Source organism: Fonsecaea erecta, assembly GCF_001651985.1.
Source record: "Fonsecaea erecta strain CBS 125763 chromosome Unknown Scaff5, whole genome shotgun sequence".
In the NCBI taxonomy this organism is placed as follows: Eukaryota; Fungi; Ascomycota; class Eurotiomycetes; order Chaetothyriales; family Herpotrichiellaceae; genus Fonsecaea; species Fonsecaea erecta.
In genome coordinates, this window is record NW_017387248.1 from 1,387,435 (window position 1) to 1,407,308 (window position 19,874).

The window sequence follows — 19,874 nt, forward strand, 5'->3', positions numbered from 1 at the left end:
CAGAGACTGGCATTACTAGCCGCGTCTGGTCATCCGAAAAGACTGGATTGTTGCTTCACCAGTTTCTCAGACAAGCCCATCGGCTCTGTTTCTCCGTTGTCCTGACCTTTGATACTTTCGCCTACCGTCGCCAAATGCGTGTTCACTGCATCTGTCCCAAGTTGGTCGAGGGGGAATGCCCAGTTTGATCAGGCGCAAGATGTTATGCGTATTTGGAGCGAGATGAAATATACTCATGGTCATTGACTAGCGTCTCGCGGCTCAGGCATCCCGGGAGACTCGTACGCAGTAAGCCTGACTGTGTTCGTGTCCATGGTCGATTTCTTGGTCTTCAATCTTGAAACGAGATTGATCAAGAGATACGCGGACTATCGGTCCGAGACGAGTGTCGCTGATAGCCATGTGCCACCCTGTTTTGAAACGGGGATACTCGTGCCTTGTCTTTTTCTCGACGGTGAGGGACGGGACGGGAAGCCAGACACGTGAGACAATGGTGACAAGCCGACATGCGTCTCCAAACGTACCTGTACCGAGTAAAGGACCTGGCTTCGGGGATAAATCTTCCAGCTGGTCGGGAAGCGTTCCTCGTACCTGGAACAAATTCCGCCAACTGGCAGCATGCCACAGCCAAAGAAGAAGGCGGACCGATGAATGAATGGGGAGTTGATCTCATACACACCGCACCCCCAAAACAATTCCCACTGTGACCCTTCACAGGGAAAAAAGACATCATAGAACAGTAGAGTTCCCGCCACATTTCTGGTTGCTGGTTGCTGGCTGCACCTCGACATTGTACCAACAACTTGGTACACTTACACCCCCTCCTTCAAGATGTCACGTCTACGTCTACGGTGACACACCACTCCCTCTGGCGTTTCATCTCTGTTTTCTAGGCTGCCGGGAACCGATCCTTTTGTGTTGCCAGCCCGACCCCCGCAATTCTGCAATATTGACGTATTTTCCCTACGTTCAAATTGCAATATAGGAACAGCACCCGTTTGTGCTGGAATCATTCGACTTCCACAATGGGGAAACAGCCAGCCGTAATCTTCGTCGTCCGGTATACACCACGTTCCCAAAATATCTCTGTCGCGCATGCGAATGTCGCTGCTGATACTGTTTCAATAGTCATGGTGCACGCCTTGACCAGGCCGATAGGAATTGGGCAGCCACTGCCGAAGCTCCTTACGACCCTCCTCTATCCTATGGCGGTTGGATTCAGTGCCAGTCTTTGGGCCTGAGGATCAACAACGAACTGCATAACCTCGACAAACAACCCCGGCCCCAAAATGATGGCAAGGAGGATGGAGCGAAGGAAAGCCAACCTCGCAAGAGGCGGAAGATCATTATCCACAGTTCGCCATATCTGCGATGTGTCCAGTCTTCGATTGCAATAGCCGCTGGCATGCAACATCCTCAAAACCATTCTCGACCACGCATGAAGTCGCGCCAGCTCTCGACCCGCTCTAACATTTCGCCCATGGATGAGGCGCAGGGTGCCGCTTTGGAATCGGGCGACGGTGATCCTGCGCCTCTCGAGCGTGTGGCAAGCAAAGATAAAGGACACACGAATCGTCTTGGTTACAATACCTGCAAGTTGCGCATTGATGCATTCTTAGGGGAATGGCAGACTGCTAGTTATTTCGACGAGGGCTCTGCACCTCCGCCTTCCGCCGTTCTTGTCTCACAGGCCAAAATGAGCTTACAGAAGCCACAAGAAGAGATCAAAGGGGCCGATCTATCGGGCTCCCTAGCCTTCAATCTCCCACCGATTGAGGTGGAAGAGGGGCAGTCTGACATCACGTCCATGCCAGTCCATGAAAAGACGGGTTTGCGGGCCATGGCAGCCGTTGGCCATTCTCTTCCGAAGCGACCACGCAACATCTCATTTGGGACCGAGTTGGCAAATGGTGCTCGGATATTGAACAGAGCTCTGCAGGGACCCATGGGGTACAGCCCTCCCATGCCGAACTATGCAATTGGGTCCTCGGACAAAATCCCCCCCGGTTTTGTCGCCCATGCGCGAGATGCCTGTGTCGAGATTGACCAGCAGTGGGACAGCCAAAATGAGCCACTTGACTGGGGCGATGGCGGACCTTTTGATGAGGATTGGGGCAAAATGCACCGGAGGTTTCGCAATGGTCTGCAGAAAATGATCGCGTACTATGAGAACGCAGCTGGCGCAGACGCGAATAATAGTGAAGCGCGGGATGATGACGAAGATCTCGTGGTCGTCCTGGTGACCCACCAGGCCGGCTGCAATGCTCTTATCAGGTTGCTGACAGCTGCACCAGCCTTGCGTGATGTGGGCCTGTCTTCATTGTCTATGGCTGTGAGGAAAGAGACCCAGCAGGCTCCCCCAGAACCGTCATCCCCAACGCGAAGAAGAGGATCTCTGGATTTGACCATATCGGAGGACTACGACATGAAAATCATAGCCTCTACCGAACACCTCCGTGGCGCGTCCAACCCATTGGGATTGAACTCGCCGCGGCTGGGAAAGTCCCCGGCATTTGCCAGTCGTCGAGCGGTGGGAGCGGATTCCCCCGAGGGTTTCAGTCTCGGCGAGGCCATGGTGCCGCGCGGCTCGGTATCGATGATGCCTGGCAGGAGCATAAGCCAGCGATCTCATGCTGCCGACACGACGGATTCGTCCGAACCTCCTACCGGACTCTGGCGGCGAGGAAGTCGATACTCCCGCGACGAGACGACCGAGTCGTCAAGTGATGCTTTCGCCACGCCAAGTTCGCTGAGCGTCGGGCGATCAGAAAGCATCCAAGAGGAGTTCCCGCTCTTGAGCGGGAGTGGCAGTACCGGTGGTGCCAACGCTGCTGAGGCCAGGGGCAGTGATGAGCAATCGAGCTCGCCCCTTTTGCCTGTTCGTAGTGCGAGTCAGGCAGGGCTTTGGGGTGGCGAGTCTTCGATCCGGAGGGCAAGGAGTCCCGGGAAAAGACGATGGACAGCCGTCGAGAGATCCCCGTGAGATTGGCATCCTCCTGGGGGCTGGGCGGGCCAGGCACTCGGAGGGCGCTCTTGGGCGGCAATTACAAGATCTTCGCAGGCAGATAATGTAATATGATAATGAATGACAGCGAGCTCCCATGATGATGTTTTGGCATTGATATCATGACATGTGTGCCTCATTTTTGGCGTCCGTCACTCATCGGTCTCATTGTCCACGACGGGAACTCGGGTACCCCCTTCCGCGGATGAGGCTCAGTGCCTCTCCGCTGCCAATGTGATCAGGTCACCTTTTTGATAAATGCCGAAATCTTCTCCGCCACAGTCTCGAAGGCCTCCTCGGGTAGGTAATGCCCAAAGCCGTCTCCCACGCCATATCCTTCATAATCCACTCCTTGAGCGATCCAGCCTTTCCACACCGCCTCGACGTCAATCCGCGCTCCTAGTTTCGACTTACTGAACATGACGAGTAGCGGCACACCGACTTTCCTGCCGGCCTTCTGGTCCTCGTCTTGTTCCGTGGCCTCCGGGGCGGCGCCGGCCGCGTAGTCGAGACAGGTGTAATAGATGGTCTCCCTGTCACTGAGCAGGTCCGCGTAGACGTCGAGGGCGTCGTGGGACGAGATCCTCTCCAGCGCTTTCGGGTTTGGGCCGGAGATGCGTGTGTGCGCCCCTCTCGCCCAATTGGCGCCCCCGAACGCCGAGATCATCTCGGTGGCCAGGTCCGCGTTGGCCAGGAGCGGCCAGTGGAAGTATCCCTGGCATATGGCCGGGTCGGAGAAGGCGTTCCACTGCTCCTTGGTCGGGATGATGTCGAGTAGGATGGTGCCGGGGACGGTCAAGTTCAAGTCCTTGTAGAGGGCAGGTGAGGATTGGGGCGGGTGGGAGAAGTCGACGGAGAGGCGGTGGCTAATTCGCGCTCCGCGGTCGTGGCCGCCCAGGATGACCCGTCGTGGAGAAGAGGCCGTTTTGGTCTTGAAAACGTCCGCGAGCGCCTCCAACAAAGCCGTGCCAACGGATCGTTTGGTGTTGGATGCCGGATCGCGGATCGGCGTCGAGATGCCATAGCCAGGAAGTTCAGGCACGAACAAGGAGATCTTGCCTCGGAGAAGAGGAACGACCTGTTGATAGGGTAAGTGAAACAATGTTTGATGATGGGGGGCCTATATCATGCGTGTGGTATGTGGGCAAGGCTGTGGTAAGCGAGGGGGAAGGGGCACCAAGGGGGAAAAACCGACATGACGCCATCTGAACACAACACGCTGTCAGCCCACTAGCCTTGATGAACTGTTTGATGAACTGCCACCAGACAAGATATATATGCGTGACTCACTCATAAGCAGATTGAGGATAGCCATGAATGAGAGTCAGGATGGGGGAGTCCGGGCCCAGGTCCGAAGTGTAGCTATGGACATCTGAGCCAGAAGACGTCTTTGTGACATTGTGGGTGAGTTGGAGCGAGGAGTAAAGGGACTGAGTCTTTGCTGCTGCCATGATTGGACTGGGATGATGGAAGTTTTGGATAATCAGATTGCACTGCTTGTGAGTGCTTTGTTTCAAATTGAAGTGTCCTAGAGGGGGAGAGTCAAAGTCTTTTATATCCTGCTTAGACAGTCCTTGTCGGTGCCTACCTTGTCCTGCAATGGTATATAGCATAGGTATAATTACTAACTCCGATAGCTCGGTACTTGGCTGGTATCGACTCGGGAAGATGTCCTATTTTACGCCTGTACCTGTAGGAAGCCACGGGTGCGGTCGGGCGGGGGGGGGGACGGGACCACCCAAAGGTGGCCAGGGGTAGGTGGGTGGGGGAGGGAGAAAGAGTACGGGCACCCTTAGGCGCGCTAGCTGCAGTTTCGGGGGGTTCAAGGGTCCAACCCTAAGTCACCAGACTGGCGCGTCAACAAGACAAAGGCGCAGCCAAGGGGAGAAAAAACAGGGTGTTGCTGCAGGCACGCCTGGCACTTTGCATCTGCACCGCGTGTGTATGCCTGACACTGCCGACGCCCAATTCATGCTGTGTCGCCAACCAGAGCGGAAATTTCCTTGACAACGACATAGCATCACTCGCCCGTCGACACTGCACGCAGACTGCGCTCTCACTCTCGACTGTTTCTCCCATCACACCCTGAATCTCTTAGTCGCGGCTGGTCCGTCAACAACATTGGCGCTCCGCGACCCTGAACTTACCCTGTTCACCACCGTGACCCGCGCAGTCGGGCCAACACTTCGCAGAACTGATGCTGTCCGCCTGGCCAGATTGACAACGCCGGGTCTTGAATAAAACATGGCGTATGCTGCACCGTCCCGGACCTTCTGAATATGTCGGCGCTGACCACGCATTCTAGTTCTGCCGCAGGGAGCAGCGGAGGCGGCAACAACATCAAAGGTTAACGATCCCCTTGGACCTGTGTTCAGCCCAGTCCGCCACTGACTGCCTCCATCAGTTGTTGCCCGTTTTCGTCCTCAGAATAAAGTCGAGCTCGCAAATGGCGGCCAGCCCATCGTCCAGTTCATGGGCGAGGACACCGTCCAGCTTCAGGTAATGTGCTGCCCGTGACTTCAATCGCATCGCACGAAACACTCTGACTGATACGCCGACAGTCGTCCGAGACCAATGCCCCTTTCACCTTCGATCGAGTCTTTGACATGTCCTCCCAACAAGCCGACATTTTTGATTTCTCCATACGGTCAACGGTAGAAGACGTCATGAATGGGTACAACGGTACCGTCTTCGCCTACGGTCAGACGGGTGCCGGAAAGTCTTATACAATGATGGGAGACATGGATGATTCGGACAAGAAAGGTATAATTCCTCGCATCACCGAACAGATATTCGACTCCATCCTCGTTCACGGCTCAGCGCAAATTGAATATACCGTCGGCATATCCTACTTGGAAATCTACATGGAACGAATACGCGATTTACTGAACCCGGTAATGGACAATCTTCCCATCAACGAAGGACCACGGGGACCATACGTGAAAGGGTTGCGTGAGATTTACGTCAACACGGTCGATGAAGTCTATACCGCTATGCATCTGGGACAGCGATCAAGGGTCACCGCATCCACCAACATGAATCTAGAGTCATCGCGGTCACATTCGATATTCTTGGTCACCATAAATCAGAAAGATGTCAACACTGGGTCGCAAAAGAGTGGCATGCTATATCTCGTGGACTTGGCAGGATCAGAAAAGGTCGGCAAGACGGGCGCAAGTGGACAGACACTGGAAGAAGCAAAGAAGATCAACAAGAGTTTAAGCGCGCTGGGAATGGTCATCAATGCTCTAACGGATGGCAAATCAACGCACGTCCCCTATCGTGATTCCAAGCTGACCAGGATTTTACAAGAAAGTTTGGGTGGTAATTCGAGAACGACCCTGATTATAAATTGTTCCCCCAGCAGCTACAACGATGCCGAAACCGTCAGTACCCTGCGATTCGGTATGAGAGCAAAGACTATCAAGAACAAGGCCAAGATCAACGCCGAGTTGAGCCCGGCCGAGCTCAAGCGTCAACTCAAGCTCGCTCAGAACCAGACCATGACTTTTGAGAAGTACATCGCCTCGTTGGACTCGGAGTTACAGCTCTGGCGAAAGGGCGAGACGGTTCCTAGAGAAAAGTGGGTGCCTCCGTTGGGTGGTTCAGGACAGAAATCGGAGACCAAGGCAAGACCAGACACACCCTCAAGAGCGCCTTCAGACCTTCTCAGATCGGATACCCCTAGTAGACCTGATTCCCGGGCTGGCGAAAGGTCAAGTACGCCCAGTATTATACTCGAGAAAGATGAGCGAGAGGAGTTCCTGCGACGAGAGAATGAGCTTCAAGATCAACTTACCGAGAAGGAGACACAGGCAGCCAACGCGGAGCGAAGCCTGCAGGAGGCCCGAGAGGAGCTCAAATCATATAAAGAAGGGGCCATGCGAACGGCCAAGGAGAACGAGACCATGGCGGACAAGCTGAACAAGACCCAACTGGAATTGCAGAAGCTGTCGTACCAGAGCAAGGAAGATGCAATCACCATGGAAGGCTTGAAAGACGCAAACTCAGAACTCGAGGCGGAGTTGATTTCGGTCAAACAGCAGTTGCTCGAGCTCAAGATGAGCGCCAAAGAGACTACGGCGGCTTTGGACGAAAAGGACCGCAAAAAGAAAGAGAAGATGGCGAAGATGATGGCGGGTTTCGATCTCGGTGACAGTGCATTTTCCGACAATGAAAATCGCATGCGAGAGATGCTGGATCAGGTGGACGCCCTACACGCTGCAAGCCTCAACGGCGAAGCTGTACCCAGCCATGTGCTGGAAGATCTCCGCTCGAAATTGTTGGAATCCCAGACGCTAGTGCGACAGGCAGAGAAATCCCTCTCTGAACGGGCCGAGGACGAGCACGAAGACCGAACAATCGCGCTGGAAGAGAAACTGGCCGCGGTGCAGCAGGATTATGAAGACTTTCTGACTCGAAATCTGGGACCTGAGGATCTGGAAGAAGTCAAAGGACGACTCGAGCAACTATTCACGGACCGCAGGGATACGCAGAGCGAGCTTGTGCACGACCTACGGGATCAACTCACACACAAATCGCAAGAAATTGAGCGACTCCAGAAGACCATCACGGACCTCCAGTCACGGGGTGCCGCCAATGGCGCTGGCGTGGCCAACGGCGTCACAAGCAAGACCCTGCAACAACAAATTGCCGACTTCGAATCCATGAAGAAGAATCTGATGCGTGATCTGCAGAACCGATGCGAACGGGTGGTAGAGCTGGAGATTTCGCTTGATGAGACGCGAGAGCAATACAACAATGTGCTCCGATCGAGCAACAACCGCCAACAGCAGAAGAAGATGGCATTTTTGGAGCGTAACCTTGAGCAACTCACGGTGGTCCAGAGACAACTTGTTGACCAGAACACGAGCCTGAAGAAGGAAGTTGCGATTGCGGAGCGAAAACTGATCGCCCGAAATGAACGGATACTGAGTCTGGAGAGCCTGCTGGCCGATAGTCAAGACAAATTAACAGCAGCTAACCACCGGTATGTTGCCATCGTTGTCCTGGCAGAAGACTTGATAACTAACGGTCCTCTACAGGTTCGAAGCACAACTTGCTGCAGTGAAGGAACGTCTCGAAGCAGCAAAGGTATCCTCAAGGAACATGGCCACTGCTGGGGCTGGCGCCACGGGTGGATTCAACAGCCTGATGAATGCCGGTGCAAGGATAGCCAAACCTCTTCGCGGCGGCGGTGGCGCACCATCAAACCTTGACGGAGCAAATGGAATGCCTAGCTTGCCGATCATCTCGAACTTGAGCGGATCCGAAGGAGGAAACAAACGGAGCAGTTGGTTTTTCAACACCAATCGGTGAAAGGGTATCTTTTCACGGATTTCCGGAGGATGTTGGCGCAGGGGTTTGACTGAGCTTGAGGTGCATCAGAGACTGCAATCAGCAACAGGAGTGGACGTTTGATATGCTGAACTGACTGACGGGCTACATTTGCTAATCGAGGTTTTATGCATCATGAGCGACGGCGACTTTTTTTGATGAGGGCTTTTGGTTCATTTCTGATGGGATACATGACCTGAAAGATGGCCCCTTTCCTATCGACGGCTTTTTTGTACATGTGTCTGAAGAAGCTAGACACACCCAGAATACCAGGATTCGGAAACTACCTGTACCACGACTGATGTTCGACAAACTAGAGACCAGAGCACACCAGTACAGCACCGTCAGGCTGAATCTCCTTCTGTACCGTCACTGAATAATATACACCCTGGCAGCTCCCAACATTCCTCCCCTTGTTCCTCAAGGATCCCTTCCTCCTCTCAGCCGAATTCTCAAGACAACAACCGTAAGTCTGCAGGCTGCAAGGACGTATAGCCTTGGCGGACTGTGAGTGTCTGGGGCTCTTCCGCCGGACTCCTTTGTGCTCCAATACTCATCCAGGAGCTGGGTCAGATATTACCGCGCATGAATCCTACGGCTGACCAAACCCGCCGAGTCCCACGGGAACATCGCTCCTCGCGGCTGATACGTACTTGTAATCTCCCCACGGCCTTGTTGGTGGACTGACTGGGATTGGGATCCTATATGGTATCACGAGGGAGAGGCATGTTCCACCAGCGTTGACCCATTGTCGATCGAACAAGGAATTACACCCTGTCATCCTGTCTGCAAGACAAAGAACTGCCACTCCAGACTCGGTTGGCACGGCATTGGCGACGCAACACTAAGCTTGAGACCCCACCGCCAGGCAGAAACAATACCTTTAATTCGTCTCCTTAACAAGAAGGCGAGCTCTTCCGTATGAGGTTCAGATGCACATACTGTTGGCCTAAATGGGGAAAACATCCAACCTATACCTCATGACAATCCGGCTCCGCTCTCCCCGGAGAGCAGCGTCATTCCCAAACAAAATCATAACAGGCAGCACTATACCAACCTCTTGCATTGGCCTGGTGAACACACTTGCCGAGTTCGGCTTTGGGTCTGGAATCCCAATCATCGTCCCGCTATTTATTTGGCCGACCCCATTCTCTAAAGACACAGCCTCGTGACGATCTTGGGGACGGGCCCATATAGGATGGGCAAGCGGACGACCCTTAACGCACCCAACAGCACCACAGGTCTCAGAGCATCGAGAGCCTCATCTAGAATCTGTGGCTGTCATTAGTAATGGTGAACTTTACCAGGTCATTTGTGCTATGTGCTTTGGGGCTCAACACCGTCGCAGCTGCCGCCTCCTACGGTCGGCTCAAGGTGTTCGAGCAAGTCACTGACGTCCCCGACGGCTGGTATCAAGGGGCGCCAGCTCCAGCACTCGCACGTCTCAAATTGCATCTGTCTATCCGCCAGGATGACAAGCACGCTTTCCTCCAAGACCAGCTGCTGAAAATCTCCGACCCCGAGCACGAACTATATGGCCAACATTACGATGTCCACGAGCTCAATACCCTCTTACGCCCTGAGCCGGCAGTCTCCGAAGCTGTGCTCTCGTGGCTCGAGGAACAAAACATTCCGGCCGCGGACATAGAAGACAATGGGGAGTGGATCAATCTCGACATCACCGTCATGCAGGCAGAAACCCTGCTCAGCACGACCTTCTACCTCTTCCACCACCCTCGAGACAAAAGCTGTCGCATGCGCACCCTCCAATACTCGGTCCCCGACACTCTCCATCCTTACATCCAGACGATTCAACCGACCACGCATTTCGCCCGTTCCCGTGCCGCCCAGCAAGCCGGTCCGACTACTGGCGCAATCCCCGTCTACGGGTCCGCAACCAAACTGAACGCAACATACTGCAACACCACCACCTCGCCAGACTGCATCCGCGCTCTCTACGGCATAGGCAACTTCCGCGCCAACGCCAGCTCCGGCTCGCGTCTGGGGATCCCTGCGTTCGCCAGCCAGAACGTGCTCCGCTCCGACGTGGCCCTGTTTGTCGACAAGTGGGCACCGTACGCGCGCGGTGCCAACTTCTCCATCACGTCCGTGAACGGCGGCGTCAACAACCAATCCACGGACGCGGCCTGGGCATCCGAAGCCAACATGGACGTCCAATACGGCCTGACGCTCTCGTACCCGACGCCGGTCGACTTCTACAAAGTCGGCGGCCGGGGTCCTTTGATCCACGACCTGCAACTGCCCGACCTCCCCGGTGTGCTGGACGAGCAGGAGCCGTTCCTCGAGTACCTGCAGTACATGGTCAACCTGACGTACGACAAGCTGCCGCAGGTGATCAGCATCTCCTACGGCGAGGATGAGCAGACCCACCCACTGTCCTACATGCTCAGCGTGTGCCAACTGTTCGCCAAGCTGGGCGCCCGTGGCGTCAGTGTGATTACATCTAGCGGCGACGGCGGGCCTGGGGACGGCTGCATGACCAACGACGGGCGCAACCGCACGCGCTTCATGCCGCAGTTCCCAGCCAGCTGTCCATGGGTGACCAGCGTGGGCGGCACGGGCGAGGTGCAGCCCGAGATCGCCGAGCAGCTGTCCGGCGGCGGCTTCAGCGACGTTTTCGCGCGGCCGGCGTTCCAGCATGGCGCCGTGGAGACATATCTGAACACCACCATCAAGGACAAGTTCGCCGGCCTGTACAACCGCACGGGCCGAGGCATACCCGACGTCGCTGCCCAGGCCTGGGTGACCTTCCCCATCTTCCACCTCGGCCAGGAGCAGCTGAGCGGCGGCACCAGCGCGGCGACACCCACCTGGGCCGCCATCATCGCCAACCTCAACTCGGCCCGCCTGTCGCGGGGGCTGAAGCCGCTTGGGTTTCTTAATCCCTGGCTGTATAGCATCGGCCAGAACGCCACCAAGACCAAGGCCCTCACGGACATCACCCAGGGCTCGTCCCAGGGCTGTGATGCCGTGACCGACTCCGGACAGGACGCGCCGGAAGTCCCTGGCGCGGGGTGGAAGGCCGTCAAGGGGTGGGACGCGGTCACGGGGCTGGGCACGCCGAATTTTCCGGCGTTGTTGGATTTAGCTCTGAAGATGAAGTAGGACCGGAGGTGAGTGAATGACGGGCGCGGGATATCTGGCAAGGAAGGCGAGGGTCCATGGCAGTGAGAGAGAGAGAGAGAGAGTGTGTGTGTGTGTGTGTGTGAGGGAGAGAAGAGATGCCGGATGCGGATAGGCCTGGCCGTTGGCTACCAGCCTTTCTGGGGGAGGAAGCGATCGTACCATTCTGACAGACGGGTGTCCTCGATACATCGGTCTACTTTTGCATGCATATGTAGACGTACATATACCAGCACATGGAGTCACATACCCCTTGACCCTCCTCATTAGAGCTTTGACGAGCCATATGCCGTTAATATTATGCACATCTGCCTGTGGGTGGGTGTCTCTGTATACGTCGTCAAGACTAGACCCGTATCTCTCCCTCCCTCCCTTCTTAGCTCCCTTATACCCTGTCCCTATCCCCGTCTCTGTCCTCACTATCTACCTCCGCGGGTAAATATCCGTGTCGTCCTCCCACCGACCCACCTGTCCAACAAGTTATCCAAAGCCAATGCTAATGGCTAATGCTCATCAGCCCATCCTCTTCCCCCCGTCCAAATATCCCTGGCGGTAACTGCACCCCTCGCCCTCGCGCTCGAAATACTCAATCACGACCTCGCGCCGCCACGTGGGCCGACTGCGCTCCCACAGCGCGGCGTAGTAGGGCTTGGTGAGCTGGCAGGCCTCGAACCACGCGCGGTCGGCCGCCCACACCTCGACGAAGCGGAAGTGCGCCGGGTCCTGCGCGTCGTGGAACACGTCGAACAGCAGGCACTCGGGCTCGGCCGCGCACGCCGCCCACACCGGCCGGTGCGCCGCCTTGAACGCCTCGATCTGGTCCGGTTGGATGTGGAAGTCGACGAAGAGCGTGAGTTGCTTGTTTTGCTTCGGAGGCTGTGCTTGGGGGTCTCCTGGTGCTTCTGTCTGGGTTTCGGATGGGGGCTGAGGCTGGGGCTGAGACTGGGCTTCTAGAGACATTGTATGTTCTCTAGAGAGAGAGAAAGATAGAGAGAGAGGAAGGGTCACGGTATCAAGTTGTAGGCCGGACGGACTGACTGAACTGACTGACTCTCTCTGTCTCGGCTGGCGTGTCTTGCTGGTCTTCTTTCCGCCTCTCGAATTTTGATCAAGTCCCGTTCAAGCCTGGGCACCAATCACAAGAGAGAGAGAGAGAGAGAGCGCCGGGGGAATTCAGATATAAATATAAAATTGAATGAACGCCAGTGGCCGTGAATGTGGCTTTACATATCTCATCCCACTTTCCACTCCTTTACCCTCGGTCATATTTGGCTTTGTCTTGGAACGTGCCCGAGGAAGAACCCAAAACACAAGACCAAGGACCTGGAGATATTCAGTCAAATGTGCAGCTTCAAGTCCGCTATGTCCGCCGTCCTGTCTGCACTTGTACGGATATAAAGTTTCTAAACCCACGACGTGAATACAAACATGCTTGGAACAATCACATTACCGTCTGTCTCGCAGGCTGACCAAGTCAATGATATTCCCCGTGTCACTTATCCTAACCGTCAGAGCAAGACGTCTCGCCATTCCTCTCCCGGCATCACTTCACACCACGTTGGCGGCCTCTAGTGCTTCGGCGAGAGCTTCCTTTCACCTTTTTAGGCCGTGGCCGTGGCAGGTAGGTGTCAGCTCTGGTCAGTTCGCAAAGCTGGTCGATCTCCTCGTCGTTGATACTCGGATCCAAATGTCTCCCAGAGTAGAGGGTTCTACTGGTCCATTTCGCCACTACCTTCAAAGCGTAGCTCGGATCGACCTCGAACCACTCTATATGGCGTCTTCCACATCCCCTGCACGATGGCTCTAATCTCCGGTAGTCTTTCAATTCGGCGTGAATCAGCGACTCGACTCGGTGTAAATGGCGGACTCGTTTCGAGGCCATTGATTCCGGACTCTTGTGCTGCTCGAGGCTGAATTTGCACTGATTTCGCCAAGCTTGAAGTCTCTTTTCCACGTTGGTAGCGTAACCGATCTTCACGTAGCCCATGCTGCCGGGATGCCAAAAGATGTATATAAATCCAGCACGTTTCATGTCAGCGGGTGTCAGTTTTTCCAAGAGAATCTGGCGAATCAAGTCTTGGGGCGTAACGTTTCTTTTTGCCTTCGAGTAAGGAAATTCTACAAAGTCGTGGTTCAGGTGAGTGGATAAACGGACTGGCTTCCTACCGGTCACTTGCTGTTCCATTGCTGTACTTTTTGGCGTTATAGTGGTGCTCTTATTGGTTGCACGAAGATCAATCTCGCCTGATTCTGTAGGCGCTTTCGTACTGGCATAATGAAAGTGTGTAAGACTCCCTTCGGTTGCCGCCGTCGCCGCAGCGGAGGCAGTATCTGAGTAGAGTGAGCCTTGCACATTGTCCGCGTCTCCTTTTATTGGTACGACTGTTCCTTCGTCTGTTGTTGGAATACTCGTCAAAGCTGATATCCAGAGCTTGAACGTACTCGCAATACTGTTGGCAATAGCATTGGCTTGGTGCGAGGTTGTAGGAGCTGTCATGAGTGGTCGCCATGAGTAAGAGCATAGTTCTTCCAAACACCTGCGAACAGCTTCTCTATGCCAACGTGTACATGTTATACTTTCAATCAGTGGCTTCATATGCTCTGCAAAGGCTTCAAAATCGAGTGAGCACGCGAATGACGAGAGAGCCTTGGACAACTCTGCGAGAAAAGATTTATTCGCTGTCCGCGCGACTGAATTTTTGCATCTGTTGCCCTCCTTCGTCGTTGCGATGCATGTCGAAGGACTGTCATCAAATCTTTCAATTGCTTCCAAGGGTAGGATGGTGGATAGCTTCGTGCTCAGTGACCACGCCAAAGAAAGTGATAAAGGTTTTTTCATTCCAAGCCGCGGAGAAGGTTCAGTGGCTGGTGTCGTTGTGACGGTGTCCGTCTGATGTTCAGTGGCAACAACATGTTGAGATTGAACCGAAAGATCTTCGCGCTTGATGCTAAACGCAACGGTATGCAAGCCACCCGAAGTAGAATATTCCCTAATGGTATCATTGCGGTTTTCATTTCCACTAGGACCGACATAGAAAGGTTTTAGCACGATTCCAAACGATGGTACTTTCGCTGCTTCGGTCTTCACAAGGGAAAGAGGAGGTGAAGGCGTAGTATCAGTAGAGGAAGGTGGATGCAGTTGAGAGGGGACGGTCCAAGTCGACTTGGAGAGTTCATTCTGAAAAAGACGTTTGCTTTGACCGGCCTCACTGGATAGATGTGACGGTAGTTCCTCCGGTGCGTCTGCCTCGAGCAGGGGAATAACATGCTGCTCGAGGGCGGTCTTGCGAGCTGCAAGAGGAGAATAAGGCAAACGTATAACCTCGTCAGGATCGAGGTCGTTTTCTGGGGTTGGAGGGTCGTCGATCGCTTGCGGTGTCTCGGCCCACTCTAGGCCAGGAGTGGCCGGAGGGGAGTCTTTCGACGGATCATCAAGGCTCAGCTGTGAAGTGAGTGCATGGATGTCTGCACCTGCCGGGGTGCGCCGAAGGGCTGGCTTTCGACTGACAGGAATTCGAATACGTCTCTCAGGCGTAGAGGCCATGTTTGGCGTGGGTGAAGCAGTCAGGACGGTAGAGCATCGAGTAGGACTGACCTCAGTGCTCTTCTTTGTACTTTTGCCAAGGTGGCTAAGGGCCCCCGAGTACGCCTTGCAAGGCATTCAATGTGTGACTCTATCATCGTAGCACCCCAGGTCCAACCAATTTTGGACGCCCGTCAATGCAACCTACTTACCCTTGATGGGAAGTCGGCGCAGTCTGTGGCGTTGACTGGGGAGTGTACCTAGGAACGATGCCTGCTTGAGACTCGAGCGCCTATTCCGAGTCTCTGATTGCATCTCGAATACCATGTCGCGGATTTGGTGTCTGTGGCACGCAGGCCACTTCCCGGCGGTGGCTTGAGAGCATCGCCCCAAACGATCAGGTGCCAGCATGCCAAAGTGAGACATCTTTGATGCTCGGGAAGTTTGGGACATATTCCTTGACGGGTGGCAGGGAAATAGCCTGCCAAAGCAGCCAGGGGTGTTGAAGCATAGCCAATACCGTTTTCTACCCGCAATAGCGCAATAGCGACCGCCGACGGCGCGTATCGATTAGCTACTCCGTTAGCGCGGGATTCAGCCATGATTGAGGGGAGCATCTCGACGTCAGGCTCCAGCCACCGATCATACCAGCATGTAATTATGCTGCTCTCTGGCAAAAGGCCTTCGTTCGGCGTGCTTCTGCCCATTCAAGACGTCTGGATAAGTGGAAAGATGTGCTGAGAGGTTCATATTCACGGTGGGGTGTAGGCATCTCGGACCCTACAGCTAGCGATGGGCGGGTGGAGATCCCGCGCGAGCTAGGGGTAGATATTGTCGTAGATATGCCTAAAGAGGCCTCACTAGCCTGGGGTGTAGGTAGGCTTTCTTCTCACGGGATCATCGGAGACATGTACGAGGTAGAGGACGGAGCAAGGGATGAATGAGCATTGACCATTCCCAGAGTATTCGATATTCAAACAGGATGTGCCTCAAATTCGCGCAGGTTGCCGCTTTTGACGGTCCCACATTGAGGCGCGCGGGCAGCCTACCAGATTGAGTTGAGTTGAGTACGCACGCGCTACGTCACCTTAAAAGCAGCAATCAATAAAACAGCGTCACCATCAAGGTTTCTTCTCACAGACGCGGCGTTTGTCATCTTTCCTCTATGCCATGATGGCGTCAATCCCTCTCTGCGCGGGGCAGCCTTGCTGACGGGGAGAATCTTCTTAATCCAGCAACTCTCAGCGTCCCGACGAACCCAACTGACTCGTGGTCGCTGCCAATGCGATGCGCCTGTTCCGAAACAGGCAACACCTCATCCTTGCCCGTGCATATGTCTTCGTATTCCACGGCCCTGAGCCTTGCAGTGTGAAGAGCAGCACGTTGAGGAACCATGATGTTGGCAGAATACATCTGGTGAATGTGAGTAGAGATATAAAGGCGTGAGCCCATCCTTGATCAGAGCAGAAAGCATTGCAATCAACTACATACTTGGTCACCCATCGACCATAAAAACAAACACATCAAACACTAATACCAGCATAATACCAAATTTCACCAATCTATATACTCGAGTTACCATCCATCTCACAACCATGTCTAACCAAGAAACCATGCAAGCCATCGTCATCTCCGCCTTTGGAGGCCCAGAAGTTCTACAGCACCAGACCGTCCCGAAGCCCGCCCCGACATCGGGGGAAGTGCTTGTCCACGTGAAAGCATTTGGCTTGAACCATGCCGAAATGCACATGCGGAGAGGTGAATGGGACGAATGGAATCCCATCTCAGGCCTAGAATGCGTGGGCATTGTCGAGGCAGACCCCTCGGGCAAGTTCCAAAAAGGCGACCGAGTGATCGGGGTAATGGGTGGGATGGGTCGAAACCGACCTGGTGGCTACGGGGAATTCGTCAACGTCCCCATGACAAATGTGGTGCCAGTCAAGACCAACCTCCCTTGGGAACAACTCGCTGCTCTGCCCGAGGTATATGCCACGGCCTATTCGTGCGTCTTCACTGTCCTTGATCTGCATAAGGGAGAACGGATCCTCATCCGTGGCGCGACAAGCACTATCGGTCAAGCGTCCGTTCATCTTGCCGTCAATGCCGGGGCCAGAGTCACTGCCACCACGAGACGTCCAGGACGGTTCGACATGCTGAAGAAGATGGGTGTGGAAGACATGGTCCTCGAGGAAAACCCGCTCAGCCAAAAATTCCTCCCCGACCGCAAATTCGACAAGACTCTCAATTTGATCGGCAATGTCGCCCTCCTCGACTCCATCCGTCTCACTCGCCCTGGCGGACGCATGCTCCAAGCCGGGTGGTTGGGCGGCCTCGCGCCGGTCAAGGACTTCAACCCGATGATCGAGATGGACCCCGGCGTGCACTTCAGCCTGTTCCACAGCAAGGTGCTCGGCACGGAGGATTTTCCGCTCGCGAATATCCCCCTGCAGGAGATTGCGGACAAGATCGAGCGGGGCGAGTGGGACGCGAAGCCGACATTCGTGTTCAGGTACAACGAGATCCAGAAGGCACATGAGTTGCTGCAAAGCCATGACGCGGGCGGCAAGATTGTGATCACGCATGGAGAGTGAGAGTGAGAGTGAGAGTGCGACGATGTTGGCCTGGTCTCGATGAGACAAGCATGTTCGACACGAACAAAAAGGGCAGTTTCATAGAATGAGTAAACAAGACCTAATGAATTGAAAACATTGAAAATGTATTGATCAGATCAGCGCAGTGGGTCGCAGTCGGTGTGAAGTCCAGTATGAGTCGAACGAGGCCATCAAGATTCACGAGTGTCCATGGATGAATGCAATGGCTATTTCCCCATCTCACAACAGTCAAGCCGCTGGCTGTCTAAGTACTGTGTATTGTTGATCCAGCGAAGAATCCAACTCCACCCTGATGATCGAATATATACATATTGTATATATGATTCCCATCACAACTGTGGCGAGACAGCAAAGAGCTTGTTGAACATGTTGGTTGGGTCGTACTGGGCCTTCAGCTTCTGCAGGCGCGGGTAGTTCTCGCCAAAGATGTCGCGGGATTTCTCGTCGTACTCTATATATATCAACGAGAAGAAGAAGAGCCATGGGTTAGTGTATATACTCGGCTATGGTAGCTAATCATAGAGGGAAGGAGGGAGGGAGGATCGGAAAAGGTGGTACAAAAGTGGGAAGACGATATTATGTTCGAAGAGGAAAAAAAAGAAGGGGGGAAGAGAGAAAGGTAACAGTAAACTCACGGTCATAGTTCCCATATAGCATGGTGGCGCCCTTCTTCCCCTTCAAGCCTACGCCGCCGTCGACGCCCGTACCCGTCTCTTGGCCGGCCTGGGACTCGAGCTCGGCCTTGAACAGGGCGGTGAGGTCGCGGGCCCACTGGCGACAGGCGGCATCGTGGTCGGGCTTGGTCCAGATGGGGCAGATCATGCCGTTGAGGTGCCAGCCGCGGTTGGCGAAGCTGCCGGCACGGTCGTCGTCGCCGCCGTGGGCCACCACCTGCGCCGGGTCGTACACCTCCCACAGCACGAGGCTGATGCCCGTGTCGTCGTTGCCGTCCGTGAAGGCCGTGTACTCGCGCAGCACGTCGGTCACGAAACCGGCCCGGATCGGCATCGTGAACGACGTGCCCTTCATGCTCGCGCGGAGCCCGATCGGCGGCGCCAGCACCGTGTTGATCACCGGGTACGGCACCATGGCCGTCGTGTCCACCACCGGGCCGATGTCGTACAGCGCCTTGTATTTCTCCCGGGCCTCGGCCTCGGTCCCAAAGTAGATGATCACCGCCAGCAGCATGACCTGGCCCTCGGCGGGCGGGGGCCGCGCGAAGGCGATGCCACCGGCGCCGCGGCCGGCGACCTTGGTCTTGCCCTGCGCGTCGGGCGTGTATAGGTCGTTGGTGGCGGCGACGACCTTCTCGACCACCGCGGGCGTGGGTGGGAAGATGAGCATGCCGGCGAACACGTCGCCCTGGTCGTACGCCTTAAGCACGAACTCGGTGACGACGCCGAAGTTCTGGCCCGCGCCCTGCAGCGCCCAGAACAGGTCCGGGTTTTCGGCGCGGCTGGCCTTCTGGATCTCCCCCGACGCGAGCACGATCGTGCACTCGACCAGGTTGTCGATCACCAGGCCCTTCTGGCCCGAGAGCCATCCGTAGCCGCCCCCGAGCGTTAACCCGCCGACGCCCGTGTCGGCCACCGTGCCGCCCACCGTGGCCAGACCGTGCTGCACGCCTGCCTGGTCGACGTCGCCCCACGCGGCACCGCCCTGGATTATGAACAGTTTCTTGTCCAGGTCGACGTCAACGTGGCGCATCTTGGCATTGAGATCGATCAGCAGCCCGCCGTGGGTGCTGCTGACCCCGGCGGTGGAGTGGCCGCCGCCCTTGACGGCGAGGTCGATGCCCTCGTCCGTGGCATACTTGACCACGCGGGCGACCTCGTCGACGTTGGTCGGGACGACGACCACTCCGGCGGGCTTCTGGGCGGCGCTGGACCAGCGTTTTATCGAGGCCGAGTACGCCTCCTCATCTTGTGGGGTGAGGACAGTGGCGTTGGTCGACGAGAGCAGGGTCTTGAGACTCGAGATGTCGTCGTCGGTGATGGTCCGCTTGGAGGTCTGTGTGATGGAGCCCATGGTAGCCTTTGCGTGCGCAACTCGCTGTGCGATGTCTTTATGTGTAAATGAGTAACTGTATGGCGGAGCACGACTGATCTGAATCTATGTAATCTAGCCACAAATCATCGATTGGAGGGGCTTAAAGGGCAACGACGTCCAAAGTCCTCTACGAAACGCAGTGGGAAATGATTGATTGCTCAGCTGGTATTAGAGCAAAGGCGAACGACTTAGCAGAGACTTGGTT

General features: G+C 55.3%; 8 protein-coding genes across 8 annotated transcripts; 4 read left to right on the plus strand and 4 right to left on the minus strand.

The window, feature by feature from the left end:
* Positions 1-1,025: 1,025 nt before the first annotated feature.
* On the plus strand, positions 1,026-2,983 carry AYL99_06568 (hypothetical protein; the record flags this gene model as incomplete). Its single annotated transcript, XM_018838077.1, has 2 exons — positions 1,026-1,060; positions 1,129-2,983. The coding sequence occupies 2 exons, from the start codon at positions 1,026-1,028 to the stop codon at positions 2,981-2,983; spliced, it is 1,890 nt and encodes a 629-aa protein (XP_018692637.1).
* A 259-nt stretch (positions 2,984-3,242) lies between these two features.
* Positions 3,243-4,455, minus strand: AYL99_06569 (hypothetical protein; the record flags this gene model as incomplete). The annotated part of the gene is made up of 3 exons (XM_018838078.1): positions 3,243-4,082; positions 4,200-4,209; positions 4,295-4,455. The coding sequence occupies 3 exons, from the start codon at positions 4,453-4,455 to the stop codon at positions 3,243-3,245; spliced, it is 1,011 nt and encodes a 336-aa protein (XP_018692638.1).
* An 828-nt stretch (positions 4,456-5,283) lies between these two features.
* AYL99_06570 (hypothetical protein) lies at positions 5,284-8,323 on the plus strand (the record flags this gene model as incomplete). Its single annotated transcript, XM_018838079.1, has 4 exons — positions 5,284-5,350; positions 5,409-5,503; positions 5,566-7,994; positions 8,050-8,323. 4 exons carry the CDS (start codon positions 5,284-5,286, stop codon positions 8,321-8,323), a joined length of 2,865 nt encoding a protein of 954 aa, XP_018692639.1.
* A 1,308-nt stretch (positions 8,324-9,631) lies between these two features.
* On the plus strand, positions 9,632-11,467 carry AYL99_06571 (hypothetical protein; the record flags this gene model as incomplete). The annotated part of the gene is made up of 1 exon (XM_018838080.1): positions 9,632-11,467. The coding sequence occupies one exon, from the start codon at positions 9,632-9,634 to the stop codon at positions 11,465-11,467; it is 1,836 nt and encodes a 611-aa protein (XP_018692640.1).
* Positions 11,468-11,981: 514 nt separating this feature from the next.
* AYL99_06572 (hypothetical protein) lies at positions 11,982-12,445 on the minus strand (the record flags this gene model as incomplete). Its single annotated transcript, XM_018838081.1, has 2 exons — positions 11,982-11,988; positions 12,048-12,445. The coding sequence occupies 2 exons, from the start codon at positions 12,443-12,445 to the stop codon at positions 11,982-11,984; spliced, it is 405 nt and encodes a 134-aa protein (XP_018692641.1).
* Positions 12,446-13,028: 583 nt separating this feature from the next.
* Positions 13,029-15,029, minus strand: AYL99_06573 (hypothetical protein; the record flags this gene model as incomplete). Its single annotated transcript, XM_018838082.1, has 1 exon — positions 13,029-15,029. The coding sequence occupies one exon, from the start codon at positions 15,027-15,029 to the stop codon at positions 13,029-13,031; it is 2,001 nt and encodes a 666-aa protein (XP_018692642.1).
* Positions 15,030-16,603: 1,574 nt separating this feature from the next.
* On the plus strand, positions 16,604-17,599 carry AYL99_06574 (hypothetical protein; the record flags this gene model as incomplete). The annotated part of the gene is made up of 1 exon (XM_018838083.1): positions 16,604-17,599. The coding sequence occupies one exon, from the start codon at positions 16,604-16,606 to the stop codon at positions 17,597-17,599; it is 996 nt and encodes a 331-aa protein (XP_018692643.1).
* A 350-nt stretch (positions 17,600-17,949) lies between these two features.
* Positions 17,950-19,648, minus strand: AYL99_06575 (hypothetical protein; the record flags this gene model as incomplete). The annotated part of the gene is made up of 2 exons (XM_018838084.1): positions 17,950-18,071; positions 18,256-19,648. 2 exons carry the CDS (start codon positions 19,646-19,648, stop codon positions 17,950-17,952), a joined length of 1,515 nt encoding a protein of 504 aa, XP_018692644.1.
* Between the last annotated feature and the right edge of the window lie 226 nt (positions 19,649-19,874).